Source organism: Natrix helvetica (genome assembly GCF_964273705.1).
Source record: "Natrix helvetica genome assembly, chromosome: 1".
NCBI classification, from domain to species: Eukaryota; Metazoa; Chordata; class Lepidosauria; order Squamata; family Natricidae; genus Natrix; species Natrix helvetica.
In genome coordinates, this window is record NC_138548.1 from 73,583,410 (window position 1) to 73,603,159 (window position 19,750).

The 19,750-nt window shown below is 39.5% G+C and overlaps 2 protein-coding genes across 2 annotated transcripts in view; one reads left to right on the plus strand and one right to left on the minus strand.

Annotated features, from left to right (window-relative positions):
- HEATR4 (HEAT repeat containing 4) overlaps positions 1-16,533 on the plus strand; it is a gene marked incomplete at its 5' end in the record, with an annotated part of 43,400 nt that extends 26,867 nt beyond the window's left edge. Inside the window, 7 exons of the mRNA XM_081943724.1 lie at positions 833-902; positions 2,112-2,301; positions 3,745-3,823; positions 5,388-5,559; positions 6,283-6,344; positions 10,906-11,113; positions 16,313-16,533. Coding sequence (XP_081799850.1) covers positions 833-902; positions 2,112-2,301; positions 3,745-3,823; positions 5,388-5,559; positions 6,283-6,344; positions 10,906-11,088 — 756 coding nt within the window. The 3' untranslated portion in view covers positions 11,089-11,113; positions 16,313-16,533. The remainder of the gene's footprint in view (positions 1-832; positions 903-2,111; positions 2,302-3,744; positions 3,824-5,387; positions 5,560-6,282; positions 6,345-10,905; positions 11,114-16,312) is intronic.
- RIOX1 (ribosomal oxygenase 1) lies at positions 6,256-8,289 on the minus strand. Its single transcript, XM_081942900.1, has one exon. It carries the CDS (start codon positions 8,201-8,203, stop codon positions 6,368-6,370), a length of 1,836 nt encoding a protein of 611 aa, XP_081799026.1. The 5' UTR covers positions 8,204-8,289; the 3' UTR covers positions 6,256-6,367.
- Positions 16,534-19,750: the final 3,217 nt, after the last annotated feature.

A 19,750-nucleotide genomic window follows, 5' to 3' on the forward strand; every position in this document is an offset into this window, starting at 1 on the left:
AGGAAAGTTGTTCTGCTGGTTAATTGTTCTGTCAGGAAATTTATCCTTAGATCTAGGTTGCTTCTCTCCTTGATTAGTTTCTATCCATTAGCTTCTTGCCCTGCATTCGGGTGCTTTGGAGAATAGCTTAACTCTCTCTTCTTTGTGGATAGCCCCTGATATATAACTTGTCGGATTATATAACAGGATATGCAATTCTATATCTACACTGGATATTTATTTAGAATGAATGTGCCTTTTGATGTATCCCCATCAAGTCAGCACTAATTATGTACGTTGTGCTCTGGATTTGTGCTTTATTTACACATACAAGAAAGGGCATATTACTAAGTGGGGGCACTTATCTTTTAAACCATATCATTTATTTGCTGAAGGCCTAAATGCATTAAAGATAGTACTCAATTTATGACCATAATTGATCCTGGAATTATAATCATAAGTCATGCCAGTCGTTAAGGCGGTCATCATATGACTGCAGGTAATTTGATTATCTTTTTTTTTGCAGGGGTCGTTAAATGCATGTCATGGTCATTAAGTGAATCCATTATCTTCATATAAAAAAGCAATTTTCTTTTAGCAAGAAGGATGAGTCAGGGATTTATCAGTATCTAGCAAGTCATAATACATAATTATTTGTGTTTACCTTCATAAGCTTTTGTTGTGTATGCCTATAATTGATACTGTAGTCTTGGTTCTGTAGTTCCTGCTTTTAATTTGGGATAAATTATGTATGTTATTTAATATGAATAACCCTATTTTTTTTTTAAAAAAAAGATCTATGAATAAGGCTCTGCATCAGTCAACAGATTTTGTTGTCGTTGTTGTTGAACAGGTACTAAGATGCCTTTTTAAGATCATGCAAACTGATCCTTTATGGAAAATCAAAGCTCTTGCTATCAGAGGTATTGTACTATTAAACTGTTGAGAATTCTTATTACGGGTTGAACCTATCTGTAAATTGTTTTTGCAACTGTAATTTTGGATGTTATCTTATTTGTCAAAATCTTATCTAGTCTGTCAGTAAAAGAACAGGAAGCTGATCTTCTTATATCCTGTATAAGACTTTTAGGAAGTATGTATTGCATTGCATCCATGGAATGTGTGTGTGTGTGTGTGTACGTGTGTGTGTGTGTGTGTATGTACACAAGTGAGTGGCATGGACTCAGGATAACCATGCTTGGCCTAGGCCCACTTGGAATAATGGGATTTAAATGTGCTGTGATTACCAAGTCTAATCAAACAACTGTATCCTTATGGCTCCCAACGTGTGATCTATAGAGATACAGCAAGTGATCCATACTGGGCAGTAAATTGAATTCTCATGAGGTAATTAAAATGGACCACCTGCATGTAGATGTGAACTTTATTATTTGAAATGGCTGGCTTAGAAGGTAGTTTACAAAACATTTGATTTCAGTGAAGTCAGAGGTGGGTTGCTCCCAGTTTGACTGAACTGGTAGTGGTACTTTGGCTTGGGTCACAGAACCAGCAGCGATCTAGGCTGGCCAGGAGAGCAACCCACCTCTGATCAATATATTATCACTTCTTTATTTCCAGTGAAGGTTCTCTTCAGTAACATTCTTTGGCTTCTGTTAAGAGTAGTGTTTCATTTCAGAATACATGTAATCCTCAACTTACAACAGTTCGTTTAGTGACTATTTGAAGTTACAACGGCACTGAAAAAAGTGATTTATGACCATTTTTCACAATCATTGCAGTATTCTCATGATCATGTGATTTACATTCAGATGCTTGAAAACTGGTTCATATTTATGATGGTTGCAGTTTCCTGGGGTCATGTGATCCCCTTTTGCAACTTTCTGACAAGTAAAGTCAGTGGGGAAGCGAGATTTACTTAACAACCATGTTACTAACTTAACAACTGCAGCGGTTGACTTAACTGTGGCAAGAAAAACCGTAAAACCGGGCAAAACTTACTCAACAAATTTCTCACTTAGCAGCATAAATTTTGGGCTCAATTGTGGTCATAAGTTGAGGACTACCTGTATATAGGTCTATTCAGATAACTGGCAAATACTGGATCAGAGACCAAAAGCTCATCTTCTTGACATAAAACGTCAAAGCAACTATATCATTTTCTTTTCTGACAGCTTTGGGTCAGATAGGTGAGGCAAGTCCCTACCTAAAAGACCTTCTTCTCTGGGCCCTTCATTATGAAGAAGATCCTGGAGTACGGAGGGAAGCCTGCCGGAGTATCATCACTCTCAAAATGCAGGATGAAACTGTTCGGGCTACTTTACTGATGAGAATGATACTGGAACCAAATGAGAAAGTAAAAGAGTAAGTTACTTTTTAAAAAAAATAGATGATTCATGTGTTTAGAAGTTCCTTCTCCGAGAACATTCTATAGGGGCTATGTTTCTTCATCGTGGCAATTGTAAGATATGTGGCATTTTCAACTTCTAGCATTCCTCAACCAGCATGTTTTATTACACCTTTGAAAAAAATACCCCCTTATTCTTCAAATGTAAGGGTCCCTTGCCACTGCACTGATTTATTCCTATAGTAATGGGAAGTGAGGATAGGACAGTAATGGCCTGTATTGCCAACTGTGATTTTTAAACCATGGTTTGTGACTCACAAATCCTACTAATTATAGTTTATAAAGCAAGACAAGACTTGATGAAATGTTTGAATCCTGCCCGTAACATGTTATTATTTGAGAGCAGTTTAGTCAATTATAGCTAGTCTTCTATTTATGACAGGTTGCCTAGTGATTGTTTGAAGTTATGATGGACCTCCCTGGAACTTCTTATGAATTCGTTCTGAAGTTCCCACAGTTGCTCACTCACCCCCAGGAGTGCATGTTGGTTGCTCGCATCTATGGCCACTTGCAGCCTCCTGTAGTCACAGGATCATGCATTTACTTCTGGTTACTACAAAACTAGATCATAGTGAAACACTGGTGGGATTAACAACCTTGGTATTTGCTTAACAACCATACTGGTCATTTTATGAATGCAGCATTCATTTAACAATCACCACAAAAAAAGGTCATAACATCAGATTGGTTGTGTGGGTGACTCATTTTACAGTTGTTACAACTTATGACCATGATGGACCAGGCTCCATTAAGGTTGTTAAGTCAAGGACTATCATACAGGCTCCTTTTCAACAGTAATGGATCTTCAGTAAATACCATTCATAGACTTTAGTTAAGTGATGATAGGCATTACGGTATTAATTAAAATACTTCCAATGTATGCATTGTGCAATTCTGTCAATGTCTACTGTTATTGGAGCCAATGAAATGTATTGCCAACTAACTTGTGCACAGGATTGTAGCACTGAGTTAAGCTATGAGATTCCAGAAGATCTACCCTTGTGACTAGCAAGAATTATCTCATCTAAGTTTACAGAGATATCTAAAAAAGAAAATAATTGGAATTTTTCTGATGTCCAAGGGTTTTCAGTGATAACAGGCTCTATTAACTTGGAGGGATGGAAACTTAGCCCCACACACCTGAAAGATGTGTGGGCCTAATAATGGAATTGTTTTCTCTGGGATTAACCTTTTTCTAAATTTGGGGAAGGATTGAACATTTAATTGCAAATGTAGCAAGACGTTTCTGTAGTATTGCACTAGCCTCAGATTTACAGAAAAAGTGTATCAGAAGCTGTGTTCAGCAAAGTTAAAAATAAATGCTCCTGAGAGGAGGGATGACATAAACATAAATTCTAAATAAATAAAATGAAAATGTAGATGACTGTTTCTTTGAACAGAGAAGTGAGTCGTGCTGTGACAAATTTCAATTTTGAACAAGAGGAAGAGCAAGAAATGATCCAAAAAATCAAGAATGAGGTAAAAAAATGACAATCTAAAAAGTTCTGGTGCTTTACTTTTTTTAGAAGCCAACATTACATAGCTCTTTCCACACTTCAAGAAACTTCTCCTTTCCCCATTCACATTTCTAAAGACTGGTAACTTCTGAAAATTTAAAGCAATATGAAATTGTAATACATAAAAGTGTGCTAATTGCTACATATTGGGCTTTGGAATCATACAGGAGCAATCAGATAGTCAGCATGAATTTCACATGGCCATATTCCAAAGTTCTGAAGCAACTGTTGGCTTATATGCAGAGATAGACTGTAGGAGACCACAAGGAAATGATAAGCAAGAGACTTCTGCATATCTTAATTGCATTCATATAGAACAATGATGGCTAACCTTTTTGCCATCGCGTGCCAAAAGTGGGGGGAGCGCAGGGGGTTGTGTGTCTATAATTCTATGCATGCAATACCCCCAGCCCATGTGCGTGTGACCCCCACCCTCCCTCCACTTTTTGCGCGCGATGAACCCGTTTTTTGCCCTCCCCAAGCTCTAGAGGCTTTCTAGGAGCATGGGGAGGATGACACAACCTCCTCCCCTGAGGCCCTCCAGAGGGCGAAAAATGGCCCTATGGACAACCCGGAAGTCCATTTCCGAACTTCCGGGTTGCCCGTAGGGCCATTTCTCGTCCTCCAGAAGCTTCAGGGAAGCCTCCGAAGGGCAAAAAATGGCCGAAAATGAAAGCCAAAGCCAGCTGCACATGCGTGTTGGAACTGACAGGGCAACGCCTTGCGTGCCTTAACAAATGGCTTCATTTGTGGCCATGCGTGCCATAGGTTCGCCATCACGGATATAGAAGTTCAAGTATGCAGATTCTCCAAAAGATACTATACCACAATGAGGATAATCCCTGCTGAATGCATCACCTCGTCAATATGCCTCCAGATGTAAGAAGCTAATAATCAGGGAATTGACTCAATTGATTCAAACAAGATGTATTTTGTGTTCATAAAAATTTACTAAAAAAAGATACATGTGCATTTGGAAAATGACAAAATATGTCACAAGGTATGAGGTATAGACTGCACAGCATCCAAAACTGAGATCTGTAGCTACAAGAATAAGACCTACTAGTTGTCAATATCCTTTATGTCATACTACACTTGGAGAACTAAAAAAATAGGAATCTTAAGTGAAAAACTAACATTTGCTGTATGCAAAGTTCAACAGGGGTTAAAAAAAACATAACTTGAATTGTCCATGCTATTTCAATACAATACAATACTCATTTCAACTCATATAGCCTCTGATTTTTCACCTAATTACCTTAATAAGTGGCAAATGGGCAAAGCTTCAAGTAGCTCAACAAGTATCTGAAAAAAATTAGCAGCACAATCTTAACACTTACTTTCTCATATAAATTAAAAGCTATTAACTGTTTTAGTTTAGCAGCTCACTTTTTAACCATATTTCCCTTATTCTACTTTCATATTTTAAGAAAGAGCAAAGCTCTTAAGTATTATGATGCAAGAATTGTGAATGGAGTAAAAGTATATTGGTAAATGGTGCAAAAAACGAACAATTTGTGTTGCAGATTTCCAGATTAAGCCACATACCCTTAGTGATAGAGAAAGTACTAAAACTTCAAGAAGTAATAGAAAAGATGTGGCATCAAGCCCACTGCATTTATCGGGAAAAAGGAGACATCTTTGCATATAGAGATATTCGTGACATCTTCCTTGATGTTGTTAAAACTGCTTTCACTGGTAATGTAGAATGTAATGAAAAGGTTTGATGGAGCACTAGTTATTTTTTACCCAATTTTTTTTCTCCCCAGCATCCTTTCTAGATAGCTTGAAAGCTATTACTCTTTCACATAATGCACAAAGAACCTATGAAATAGAAAGAGCCTCTGAAATTGTGTTTTTATTTGTGAGCATAAATGAATTCTGCCAAATATGTTTTGCTTGGTTTGTAAAGTCTGTAGGATCAATGTAAAGAGTTGCTCAAGTTAATAACAGATCCGCTACATACCTGAAATAGTGCTGGATTGGCTTTCTCTGCTCTGTGGCTAATGAACTATATTACATATAGATCTGGTGCTTGTTTTTATTTCTAATCACATAACCCTGCGGGCTTAAACAAACAATGTTTACATTTTTTCAAGTGAAAAAGCTTTAGGTCTAACATTTAAGTTTATTGCAATCTTTTTACTAGAATTTATTTTTTAATCTACCCACAATTCAAAAGATAAAAAACTGATTTTCAAAATTAAGAATAAATACTATGCTATAAACATATATATGCTGGTCTTGTTGTATTCGGGTCTTTTCCCATGTAAGATAATCTTACATGGGAAAAGACCCGAATACAAAAAGACCAGCATACCTACACCCGTGAAAATCTATGATATATATAAATCTATCTATATATATATATAAAATATGATAAACACATACACACACATATATATTTCTTTATTTCTGCAGATCAAACAGAAACTCCAAGCAGGAAGTTCTCAAAGCTTTGGATTACTATCTTAAATATATTAGTAAGTACAAGAAAAATAACATCTTACAATTCATTTATTTTTATGTTGCCAGATGAAAGAGGTTTTTTAGTAATCAGCAACCCCTTCTCAAACAAAAAAGTTGCCAAGGCAATCTTATCGTTCAAAGAACCACAAGGAAGGGTGCCCACAGGGATGTAATTTGGATAAGAGGAGACCAAAAATTCAATTCCATCTATGTAATCAGACTCTATTTCACAATACTTAGGCTCCTCCTTGTGGTACACTCTTGAGTTTTCTGTGGTATAATACAGCAAAGTAGCATCTCCTTCATTGCACAACCTGACAATGCCATATCGAAGTAGACATATTTGTGTAGTTTTCTCAAGCTGGATGTCAACATTTTGCACATTTCCATTCTCCCACCGTGCTGGATGCCTGAGAACACTCAATGCTTTTTCAGTCTCAGTCAGCACTGGAGGAAGACAGTCATGAAAAAAAGACTTGACTTTCTGATCCACTGCAGCATCAACTGGTGCATAATCCATTAGTTTTGTGATTAAAGTCCTGATCTTCTGCAAAAAAAAGGTCCGGCGTGGATCTTCAGCATCGGTGTTTATGACACCCATGTATTCCAGATAGTCTGCAGGGAGGCCTTGACGATATTCAATGTCCTCTTCAATGGCCATCTGCAATGCTGCAGGGAGAAGTTTTTCCAGCAAGTCTCCCCAGGAGTTTTGCTGATAGGAGGAAACTGTTATGTGGAGAGAATGAGCCTCTGGGAGGCAATCCCCTTGATGTATAAACCCACGGGGGAAGTAGAGCAGGTCTCCAGCTTCTAAGACAGTCTCCAGAATCGGTTCACCAATCTCCATCTGGCTAAAATTGCTACTTGAAAAGCGAGGCAACATCTCAGCCGGCTGCCTAGGGGCGTAAACCCGCCAGTGCTTCTTTCCTTCCAGCTGGATCACAAACGCCTCAATGTCGTCATAATGTGGGGCAAAGCCCTGAGCTCCAGCAGGAGTCAGGTAAGTGTTGGCACCAACCATAGTGCTAAACTTCTCCTGTAGGATAGACAGGACGTGCCAGACAGTAACCGAAAAGGCCTGAGGGTTCAGCATCCTGAGGGAGCAGCCGTTCCTATAGAAATCCCAGACCACGGCTGGCACTGCCCTGCCCACAGGATTATGGGTCTCCCTCTTCCCATCCTCGTAACTGGTCACATCCAAGTTGACACCAAACTGGACACTGTGGTTGCGCAGGATGTTATCAAACTCAGCAGTCGAAAAGAGATCCTGATAATAACTTGGGTTGTGCCTGTGGATCAGAAGCGGTGACTTCTCCCAGTACTGATGAAAGAATTCCTGCGAGGAAACAGGAGCGATGAGCCACTGGAACAGTTGGGCAGCTCGCTCCCGGCTATCCCGGACCTTTTCTAGGTCTTGGAGGAGAGGCAGGAGAGAGCAGCTTGAAGACAATTCCCGGGAGTAAAAGGGTCCCCCTTCTCCCTGGGGCAGGGAAGCAGATGCTGCGGGTGGTTCAGGACCCTTTTGGTCTCCCCGTCTGCGCTCCGCCTTCCTCCGCAACGCTTTCTGCCGGCTCTGCAAGGCAGCCAAGTATTTGCAAGTCGACCTATTGTTCCGTTTCGGTTTTCGCTTCTCCTTGGCGCCCGAAAGCCGGAACGCATCTCTAGGCTGCTCCTCGCCGGCCGCTTCGGATGCGACAGAGCAATCCCTGCCTGCCGAGCCCTTCAGCTGCTGCCGCTTCTTGGCCCCTCGGCGCTTCAGGGAGACCGAAACGCCACGAGGGCCGGAGTTTTGTTTCGCCTGGTCCCGTTCGCCGAGCGGGAAGAAAGAATGATAGGCGGCCCGGGCAGATACACGTGGGCTCAGCAGCGCCATGCCGGACAAGAACAGGCCGCCTCGGGGAATAGCGCGACGAAGGGTTTCCGGCCAAGGCGCGCTTTTCCCCTTCTGCTCTTCCTGTTCAGGCCTTAGCTCCGCCCTTCCATTCTGACGTCAAAGAAGAAGGTGGGGGTGGGTGGGTTCCAGCGTGGAGCGCCGCCAATGCGAGCTTCTCTTCGTTATCCCCGGAGTCCTTAGCCTAGTTTATAGGCGTCCCCAAACTTGGCAATTTTAAGACTTGTTGGACTTCAATTCCCAGCAGGCTGAAGAATTCTGGGAGTTGAAGTCCACATGTCTTAAAATTGCCAAGTTTGAAGACCTCTAGTATAATATAAAATTCCGTCCCTGCCCTTCCCGCCTAACTACGATAGAAACCTGCCGCGGTGCCGAGTCTGCAATCTTACGAGATTTAAAAGATTGGACAATCATTTGTCTGGGATGGTAGTCCTCAATTTACAACAGTTAATTTAGTTTTTTTAAATATTTTTTTTAAAAAATACAAATAATACAAACATAGTAAATACAAAAAAAGAAAGCCTAAATATTTTAGTAGAGTAGAATGGATACTGCATTCCCTGAAGTTTACTTCTAACAAAATGAGCAAAACATTTGCTTTCTGTACATCCAACTCTAGGTATTTATGGAGACTCTGATTGTGTCCACAGGACACACTCAGTGGTAGATTGTTGGAGGGTGGAAAAGGGTGTAAGACAATACCCTAGAACATTAAATTGGAAAGACTGCATGCCGTCTTGCCAACTTAAAGTTTAATATTAATGCATGTGAATTCCGTTTAATGCAAAACTCCTAATTAAAGGATTGCCTAAAGATGACTGTCTGACATTCACTTGAAACCATGGGGTGAAAGTGAAATCAAGTCACTAAGTAATCCTCACCACTGTCAACTATTCTTGCTGTTAACAAGTTTTTTCCTAGTAATCAGAAATTTCCTAATAATCAGAATATAAACTATAACCTGTAGGATATCTCTTTTTCAAAAGTAGTTTTATTAAAATATTTTGCACATATAACAAGAAATACAAAGAAAAAAATAGTAAATGTGAAAAAGGAAATAGGAAAAAGAAAATGACAGAACAGATTAAAAAAATATACAGAAGTGTTGCTAAACAAGTGGTCCGAACTCCAGGACATTCTGTACTCAATGCGCATCATATAATACTGCTCCACAAACTGCTATTTCTGTTAGTCTTATTTTTTTTATGTTCCAGTATTGCACCAATCATATGTTTATAATTAGTTGCTTTTCACGTTTCATCAAATTCCAAGTCACCTAGAATCCTCTTCTGAATTGGATGACTATATAAATAAATAAATAAATAAAATTCCCACCATTTTACTCTGTGTGTGTGTATACACATAAATGTACAGTATATGGTCCCTCGGAAAAGACCATAATTTTATGCTATTTTATTTCATTTTGTAATTAACAACCAAATAATCGTCCATATTATAGGACACAGCTTATCTTAATGCTTTTGTCATTAAGGTTGAAACTGAAATAATGGCTTGATCATCTGCATTTAAAAGTTATGCAGTTATGCCGTAAGCCTATGCATCACTTAATTTTCTGGTTTTGTGAGTTTTTCTACCTTGTCCATTGGTACAAAAATTAAAAGCAAAGGGGTGGGTAATCAAATGCTTTCTCTTTCCTCTCATTTCAAGGTATTAAAGCTAATATCTCACATAGTCAATTCTGACAGATTTCAGACTGGTACTTTTAATATGATTTTCCCAATCTGTCAATTGAACCCAAGAATTTGCAAACAGAGCAAATCCAAACTCATTTTCACACAACATAGCCCTCCTCACATTCCTAGCTTATAACCAAGTCAATTAACTTCATTCTTTCCTGATCTGATATGGAAGTAGCATTTTCTATCTTTTCCTGATACAAATCTTCCCATATATGTGTTTTGTGTTTCTTTAGTGGCAACCACAATCTTGGCTGCAATCTGTTCTCTTTAGTTATTGGCAACTTCCCTCCAAGATCATTTGGCTGAAGCAATTGGCCTGATGTAGCATCAACATTGGAGCAGCAGCACCAACATTGCCACGAAGAAAGCAGAAGACCCATACTTTTATTCTAAAAGGACCTGGAAGTCAAGGCATTTGTTTTTCTATAAAGGCATATCAGACAGGTTGCAGCAAGTTCACTACAGTGAGGCTTGTTCCGCAACTGTTCAAAGTCACAATAGTCCTTAACAAGGAGACATTTGACTAATCTTTATAGTTGCAGCCATTTCATGTTACGATTCAGGGATGTGGCAGCCATCTTGCAATTACAATGGTTCAGTGCCCCACAGTCCCGTGATCTCCATTTTGGATCTTCTGACTATAACACCTAGCTATTAGCCAGCCAATATGCCTTTTGAAACTGATGGCCATTGTAGTGCAAGCCATCTGTAGTGCAAGCCATCCCCATGCAGAAGAATTTACTTTAGGCAAGGCTTTCCATATGATTTCAGTTGAAGAATCTGGACGATGCCTGTGAAGTAATATGCAGTTTGATTATAATAGTTAGATAATAGTTAATAGCCATATTCGCAAACAGCATGCCGGCTTAAATGATTTGTAGGTTGCAATGTTAATGTTAAGCAAATATCTATATGGGAGGATATATGGGTCTATGTGTTTTGACTTCTGTCTGTTGATATTTTGCTTTACTACTTGTATTTTAGCCTTGGTTAGGAATCCCTCCAAATCCCTGGACACGAAGAGCCTTTTATGAGGCACTAAAAAGACACAAGGAAGAAAGGGAAAAACATTTCAAGAAAACAAAAACAACTACAGAAATGCCTAAAGAATCCAAGGACATCAAAAAGGGCAAAGGAAAAACATTTGCTGTCCATTTTGACACATAACAGGTTGGCCCTTTCACTGCAAAAGGTACAAATATTCTGGCTGGGCTTCTGTGGTTATGTACAGATTATAGCCTCTCAGTTTGGAGAAAGAATGTTAACTAAATGCAATTATTCATTGCCCTTACAGTAGCTAATTTTTGGATCCTCCATTAGATTGCATTGGAATTTGAATTACTGAGTTTCAAAATATATTCTGGGAACACGTTTGTTTGTTTGTCCTATATGTTGCCCATCTCACACAGAGACAATGTTAATATGAATCATTAAAACAATAAATAATAACACTAAAATTGGTTTAAAATTGGCAAAGATTGGAAGGAAGGAAGGAAGACGCACATGAGAAGGAGGTAGGATCTTCTCTTAACCCATTAACCATCTCCAGAATGACATACACCCCTTGGGGCCCCCAGGTCAGTTGTCACAATCAAGTGTTTAGGCCCTTTCGGGAAGGTCAAAAGGTGGGTGTGATTCACGCCTGGTGGGGGCACGATGTTCCACAGGACAGGAGTCACAGCAAAAAAGGTTCTTCTCCTGGACACTGCCAGCCCGAATTCCTTGACAAACAGGGTCTGCAGGGTACTGCAGGGTAGAGTAGGCCAATCGCACTCTTGATGGTGAGACACTTTCTCAGGTATAACCTGCATTTAGAACTATATCCAATATTTTTCAAATTATGTGCAGAATATTACAGTACAACAACTATTGCAAAATTGCTGGGGACACTTCTGCAAGTATGCCACATTTATGCATATTATATTACTGGATAGAGGTCAGAGACAATGTTTTATTTCATTTTGTTGGAAGTAACTCATGGCTCCATACAAGCAAAGCTTCCTGCTGAATCAAAGTTATTGGGCTTGCTTCATATGTCATGCTTAGTTATAATTTCTTAACAATGGATTTTGTTCAATAAACCCCAGTTAAGCCATAGATATGTTAACATACCATGGATTTAGAGCAGTGTTTCTCAAACTTGGCGACTTGAAGTCCTGTGGACTTCAACTCCCAGAATCCCCCAGCCAGCATAGCTGGCTGGGGAATTCTGGGAGTTGAAGTCCACAGGACTTCAAGTCGCCAAGTTTGAGAAACACTGATTTAGAGAATATTCTAAGCAAATACCAAACAGTCCACATTATGGATTAATACAGCACATGAATACAGGTTTTAATTACAAGTGCTAAGAAAGAAATTTCACTGAACTTACTAAGGCTTCCATTGTAAACATAGATTTGTTGTTGTTGTTAGTTGCGAAGTTGTGTCTGACCCATTGTGACCCCATGGACAGTGTTCCTCCAGGCCTTCCTGTTCTCTACCATTCCCTGGAGACCATTTAAGCTCACGCCAATTGCTTCAGTCATTCTCTGTCGTCCCCTTCTTCTTTTGTCCTCAATCATTCCCAGTATTAGGCTCTTCTCCAGTGAGTCCTTCCTTCTCATTAGGTGGCCAAAGTATTTGAGTTTCATCTTCAGGATCTGGCCTTCTAAAGAGCAATACAATACAATACAATACAATAGTAGAGTTGGAAGGGACCTTGGAGGTCTTCTAGTCCAACCCCCTGCCTAGGCAGGAAACCCTATACCGTTTCAGACAAATAGCTATCCAACATCTTCTTAAAGACTTCCAGTGTTGGGGCATTCACAACTTCTGGAGGCAAGCTGTTCCACTGATTAATTGTTCTCACTGTCAGGAAATTTCTCCTCAGTTCTAAGTTGCTTCTCTCCTTGATTAGTTTCCACCCATTGCTTCTTGTTCTACCCTCAGGTGCTTTGGAGAATAGTTTGACTCCCTCTTCTTTGTGGCAACCTCTGAGATATTGGAATAATGCTATCATGTCTCCCCTAGTCCTTCTTTCTCTTAAGCTAAACATACCCAGTTCCTGCAACCGTTCTTCATATGTTTTAGTCTCCAGTCCCCTAATCATCTTTGTTGCTCTTCTCTGCACTTTTTCTAGAGTCTCCACATCTTTTTTACATCGTGGCGACCAGAACTGAATGCAGTATTCCAAGGCATTATAAAGTGGTATTAACACTTCACGTGATCTTGATTCTATCCCTCTGTTGATGCAGCCTAGAACTGTGTTGGCTTTTTTGGCAGCTGCTGCACACTGCTGGCTCATATTTAAATGGTTGTCCACTAGGACTCCAAGATCCCTTTCACAGTTACTACTACTGAGTAAGGTATCACCTATACTGTACCTGTGCATTCCGTTTTTGTTGCCTAAATGTAGAACCTTACTCTTTTCACCATTGAATTTCATTTTATTAGATAGTGCCCAATGTTCAAGTTTGTCAAGATCCTTCTGTATCTTAAGCCTATCTTCTGGAGTGTTGGCTATTCCTGCCAGCTTGGTATCATCTGCAAATTTGATGAGTTCCCCATTTATTCCCTCATCCAAATCATTGATGAAGATGTTGAAGAGTACTGGGCCTAAAACAGAGCCTTGGGGTACTCCACTGCATACTTCCCTCCATGTAGATGCATTTCCATTGAGAACTACACGTTGAGTGCGGTTGGTCAGCCAGTTACCAATCCATCTGGTGGTGATGCTGTCTAACCCACATTCTTCTACTTTATCTAGTAGTAGGTTATGGTCTACCTTATCAAAAGCCTTACTGAAGTCCAAGTAAACTATATCAACGGCATTCCTCTGGTCCACAGTCAGGGTTGATCTCCTCTAGGACTGACCGGTTTGATCGCCTCGCAGTCCTAGAGGCTCGCGGGAGTCTTCTCCAGCACCATAGTTCAAAGGCCTCAATTCTTTGGCGCTCAGCCTTATAAAATGCTGTCTCTGTATAAAGTCCTATAGCAATTAATCATAGTTAAATATCCTTTCAGTTTGATGTTTTAAAACGAATATGGTCACCCAGACATGGGAGAGTTCATGGGTTCACAATATGCTATATGAATATTTTGTTTCTATAGACAGTGATTCATTGTGGCATGACCAGGACATAACAACTTGGTTCACAGATGACACTATTCTACATTAGGCTTTCTATGTTTTCTTTCTCTTCTTTCAAATATGATCAGTAACTATTGCATATTTTCTGTTTGTATTGATTTGCTGCTACACTCAGAGGAGTCCTACGTGACCATGATTAGTTTCTTTTTCTTCTCCCTTTGTACAGTTACATACATGCTATTAGTTTTAATTTCACCTTTTTTTGTAGTGGAATGTTTATATATGCATAAAATATACAATACAATACAATAGCAGAGTTGGAAGGGACCTTGGAGGTCTTCTAGTGCAACCCCCTGCCTAGGCAGGAAACCCTATACCGTTTCAGGCAGATGGCTATCCAACCTCTTCTTAAAGACTTCCAGTGTTGGGGCATTCACAACTTCTGGAGGCAAGCTGTTCCACTGATTAATTGTTCTAACTGTCAGGAAATTTCTCCTCAGTTCTAAGTTGCTTCTCTCCTTGATTAGTTTCCACCCATTGCTTCTTGTTCTACCCTCAGGTGCCTTGGAGAATAGTTTGACTCCCTCTTCTTTGTGGCAACCCCTGAGATATTGGAACACTGCTATCATGTCTCCCCTAGTCCTTCTTTCTCTTAAGCTAAACATACCCAGTTCCTGAAACCGTTCTTCATATGTTTTAGTCTCCAGTCCCCTAATCATCTTTGTTGCTCTTCTCTGCACTCTTTCTAGAGTCTCCACATCTTTTTTACATCGTGGCGACCAGAACTGAATGCAGTATTCCAAGTGTGGCCTTACCAAGGCATTATAAAGTGGTATTAACACTTCACATGATCTTGATTCTATCCCTCTGTTGATGCAGCCTAGGACTGTGTTGGCTTTTTTGGCAGCTGCTGCACACTGCTGGCTCATATTTAAATGGTTGTCCACTAGGACTCCAAGATCCCTTTCACAGTTACTACTACTGAGCAAGGTATCGCCTATACTGTACCTGTGCATTCCATTTTTGTTGCCTAAATGTAGAACCTTACTCTTTTCACCACTGAATTTCATTTTATTAGATAGTGCCCAATGTTCAAGTTTGTCAAGATCCTTCTGTATCTTAAGCCTATCTTCTGGAGTGTTGGCTATTCCTGCCAGCTTGGTATATCTGCAAATTTGATGAGTTCCTCATTTATTCCCTCATCCAAATCATTGATGAAGATGATAAATATGTTTATACTTCTTTCTTTCTGTATGCCTGCCCACTAATACAATCTTCTAACTAATCTTCCTAGACTCACAGTTTCAAAATTTTTCAGTGAAGCCATCAGAACAATATTTTCTAAAGTAGATTTTATATCACTACTGCACCTGGTGATTCAATAATCAGTTGCGCAAGCTTGTTTTCTAAATTATTTTAGCTTGAAAATCTATAAAACTTTAAATGGTTGGACTTGCAATCAGAATAATGTTTCATGGGTATCATCTCATTTTCTAAAACATAGGCATACAACAACAACTGAGCCCAAAATTTATGTGGCTAAGTGAGACATATGTTAAGTGAGTTTTGCCCTATTTCACAACTTTTCTTGCCACGGTTAAGTGAATCACTGAGTAATTAAGTTAGTAACATGGTTGTTAAGTGAATCTGGCTTCCCCATTGATTTTGCTTGTTAGAAGGTTGCAAAAGGAGATCATGTGACCCTGGGATATGGCAACTGTCATAAATATAAGACAGTTGCCAAACGTCCATATTTTGATCACATGACCATGTGGATGCTGCAACAATCTTAAGTGTAAAAAAGAGTCATAACTCACATTTTTCAGTGCCATTGTAACTTTGAATGGTCCCTAAATGAACTGCTGTAAGTTAAGGACTACCTGTTGAACCATGAATATAGTTCAGAAAGATGGCAAAGAAATCTGAAAAGCTAATGTGGCTAGAATCTACAGAACTATCTTTCCTTGCAATAAACTGTTTTTTTGTTTGATTATTTGTGGTTTGGTTTGCAAAGATTGCCCAATGAAATTAAACAAGGGGATTAGCATGCCTAAAAAACTTTTAGCATGGAACCAATACTGATATTTTCAAATCAATTTCTAACTAATAGTAAACTGAATATAAGAGAGCATCAGGAGTGATCTGCTGTTGGCATTGCTTAAGAAGTACAGCTGTCACTGCTGCCTTGATTAGGAGGCTATTGGTTTGCAATTATTTAGTGCCATCAAGCATCTTTGGTCCAAGTATTGAAAGACTCCTGAAAATGTTTACAACTTTGTTCATGGCATGATAAAATTGTCACTGTTTTTATTTTGCTTGCAGATGCAGCAGAATACAGTGATGGGACTTTGCTATGCTGAAAAATTCAATCTGATGGAATTCTGCAAGCTCAGTTTCTTACAGTTTGCAAAAGTGTATTAAGTGCTGGAGAATGTTAGATGAGTTTAGAGCAGTTGTGTTCTGTATTTGTAAATGCAGATTTTCTCTTAATTTTATATTTGTACTCATTCACTAAAGTTACCTTCCTGTACAATTTCAATAAAACCAAGAGGAAAAGATTAAAATCATAACAAAGAATCTTGCATTTCTATCCTTGCGTATCTTGGTGCAATTATGCAATTCCTTCATTTTCTATTAAAATATTTAACGTAATGAGACCATTTTCCAATGGTTTCGTTAGAACCTAAGGTGTACAGAGCAGTTCAGTTAAGTGATTTCTTTTTTAAATCAACTTTTTACATGACTTATATTTTATATGCCAATTTGGTCTAGTGGTTAAAGCACCAGGCTAGAAAGCAGGAGATTGTGAGTTCAAGTCCTGCTTTAGCGATGAAAACTGGCTGGTAATTTTGGGCCAGTTACTGTCTCTCAAGTCCAACCCACCTCACAGGATGGTTTTTGTGGGGAAAATAGGAGGAAGATACGTTGGGTATAACACACCTCACCTTGAGTTATTTGTAAAAATAATAAAGATGGGATAAAAATAAATATACAACTCATTCTGTGTAAATAATTGTGCTTCACATCATTAATTAATCAGAAGATTCAGAGATCATTCCATAGGAATAGTATAATAATCTGATAAAAAGAGAATAATGTGAAATGTGGAATCCTTGGTGTTCTCTGAGCTTGGCTATTTGTTTGCAGACCCTTCGTCAGGGGTGGGCTTCAAAAATTTTAGCAAGGGGCTCTCTGCCTGGTTGCTGGGTGGGTGTGGCCATGGTGGGCATGGCCTAGTTGGCCTCTTGCATCACGGAGGGGAGGGCACTTTTGCCCTCCCCAGGTTCCGGAGGCTTTTCTCGAGCCTCCAGAAGGGTGAAAATGGCCTCCCAAGGCTCCAGAGGACCTCTGAAGGAGAGAAACAGGCCAGTTTCCGGCATTCCCAAACATCTAGTAGGCCCATCTTTCACCCTCCCTGAACCTCCTCGCGAGCCCTGCACTTGCCTGCAGCCAAAACTGGCCACGTGGGGACTCTTGGGAGGGGTGGGGTGAGTGAGGTGGGGCCAGCCAGGAGTGGGATTTGGGAGTTGTCTGAACTGCACAGAATCTTAGCTAGAGGTTCTCCTGAACCTCTGCGAACCCCCAGAAGCCCACCCCTGATTATGTCATCTAGTCAGGTAGTCCAACACTGGAAGTCTTTAAGAAGATGTTGGATAGCCATTTGCCTGAAACGGTATAGGGTTTCCTGCCTAGGCAGGGGGTTGGACTAGAAGGCCTCCAAGGTCCCTTCCAACTCTACTATTGTATTGTATTGTATTGTATTGTATTGTTTTGCCAAAACGTAATTTCTTCAGATCAAGAAGCGTCCATAGTTAAATTCCTTTTCGCAAACTGTATAGGGAAAAATGTTTGACTTTAAATCAATTCAAGACACACAATTCAATCTCATGCAGAACTAGGAGTGCCTGAACCTTTTTATTTTAATCAGCTTCCATGTATCTAACTCTTACATGCTGCAAAATAATGGTTTGATCAACTCTTGGTTATTTCATAGATAAGTGATGTAATTTTCTTGACAATAATATAGGATTGCTTGACGTTGCATTTTTTTTAACCTTCCAGTCAAGAGGTGGTATTTAGCAGGTTCTGACTAGTTCTGGAGAACCGGTAGCAGAAATTTTGAGTAGTTCAGAAAACTGGTAAATACTACCTCTGATTGGCCCTGTCCCCATCTATTCTCTGCTTCCCAAGTCCAAGCTGATTGGGAGGAAATGGGGATTTTGCAGTGACCTTCCCTTGGAGTGGGGAGGGAATGGAGATTTTACAGAATCCTTCCCCTGGAGTGGGGTGGCAATGGAGATTTTACAATATTCTTCCCCTGCATCCCACCAAGCCATGCCACACCCACCAAGCCATGCCCACAGAACCAGTAGTAAAATAATTTGAATCCCGCCACTGCTTCAATTTCCTGGGGGCTTAGATGAACTTTAAGTACCCAACCTTATATTAATTTCTTGGAGTCATTATTGTCATACTACTATCTGGGGATAACTAAACTAATCCAGAAATTCTATGCACAGTCTGTGGTATAAAAGAGTTGTAAAATATAAGCAGTGAGGGACTAGGTGGCTAAGCCATTTCCTTGCTCAGTACTGTATAACACTATAAAAGACTTCACTACATAGAAATAGCTCTCCACTAGGTGGTAGTATTACATACAAGAATGTAATGTTGCTTTAATTTCTCAAAAACGGCAATACTATAATTAATAGAGAATTACATATTTTATCTGCACCCATGAAATCAAAAACATCTGTTGATGAAAAGAATATAGTTTATCTGATAAATGTAAGCACTCTATTAGCATGGTGGTTACAAAGCTGATGAATCCCATGTACAGTATGTCCCAGAGGAGGCAAAGGCACAATGGAAAGTTACTGCAAATGTTTTAAGACATATTTTCAATATATGACAATATAAGATTCAGCCTCTGAAGGACATGTGTCACTTCTAGCTAGAGGAAAGCTTTTCAGTAAGTTAATATAAATTTGATACCCTAGTAGGAATATTGCAAACCAGCCCAATAAGTAAATTAGATAGCCAAACAGGAAATACCATTAAGCAGAACTACAGAGAAGATGCACATTTTATATAACCATCAATGCATTGGTACCTCCATTCTCACAGCAGAAAATAACACAACAATCTTCTGGGTTAGAATAAATATGTTCTTTGAAAACTGATAAGTTTAAATGGGTGCAGCAGACTTGGATCTACAGTAGATTGTATTTACTGTTTGTATAGTGGTGTTTGGTGACTACAACATCATCTGCATTCTTCAGCTTATGTATACTTGCTTCTTTATTTCAGCACAAGGACCAGTTATTAATTTGGGTGGAGCCTTTGGGATTAGTCCTGTTATCCTTGCCCCATCTGTATTTGGCAGGATACCTGTGTACTCTGGCAGCCATTCTCACATTGCAGGAGTAAATCTGCCCAGGCACAATTATTATGTTCTACTTCCTGGTAGAACTCTCCTTGTCAAATAGTTTCTCAGTTTGATGGGAGAAGAGCATCATTACTCTTATAAACTTCAACCAGTCACCAAGGGAATTAAATTTAGCAAGACCATGTTGCAGTGCTGAAATTCTGCATGGCCCTTATGACATACCCAGCAGTGTCAAACAAGGAGGCTTTTCTCTTTTTGTGGATACTAGCTTCAACTTGCTAACAGGAAAAGGAAATATTAAACAGGTTTTCATCTAGGTTCAGGACACCGTGCTATCTCGGTGCTATTCCCAAATGAGATCCTTGTCTAGG

Bases quoted from the DNA above. Each gene is read 5' to 3' on its own strand.
- RIOX1 (XM_081942900.1), bottom strand. From the start codon at position 8,203: ATGGCGCTGCTGAGCCCACGTGTATCTGCCCGGGCCGCCTATCATTCT.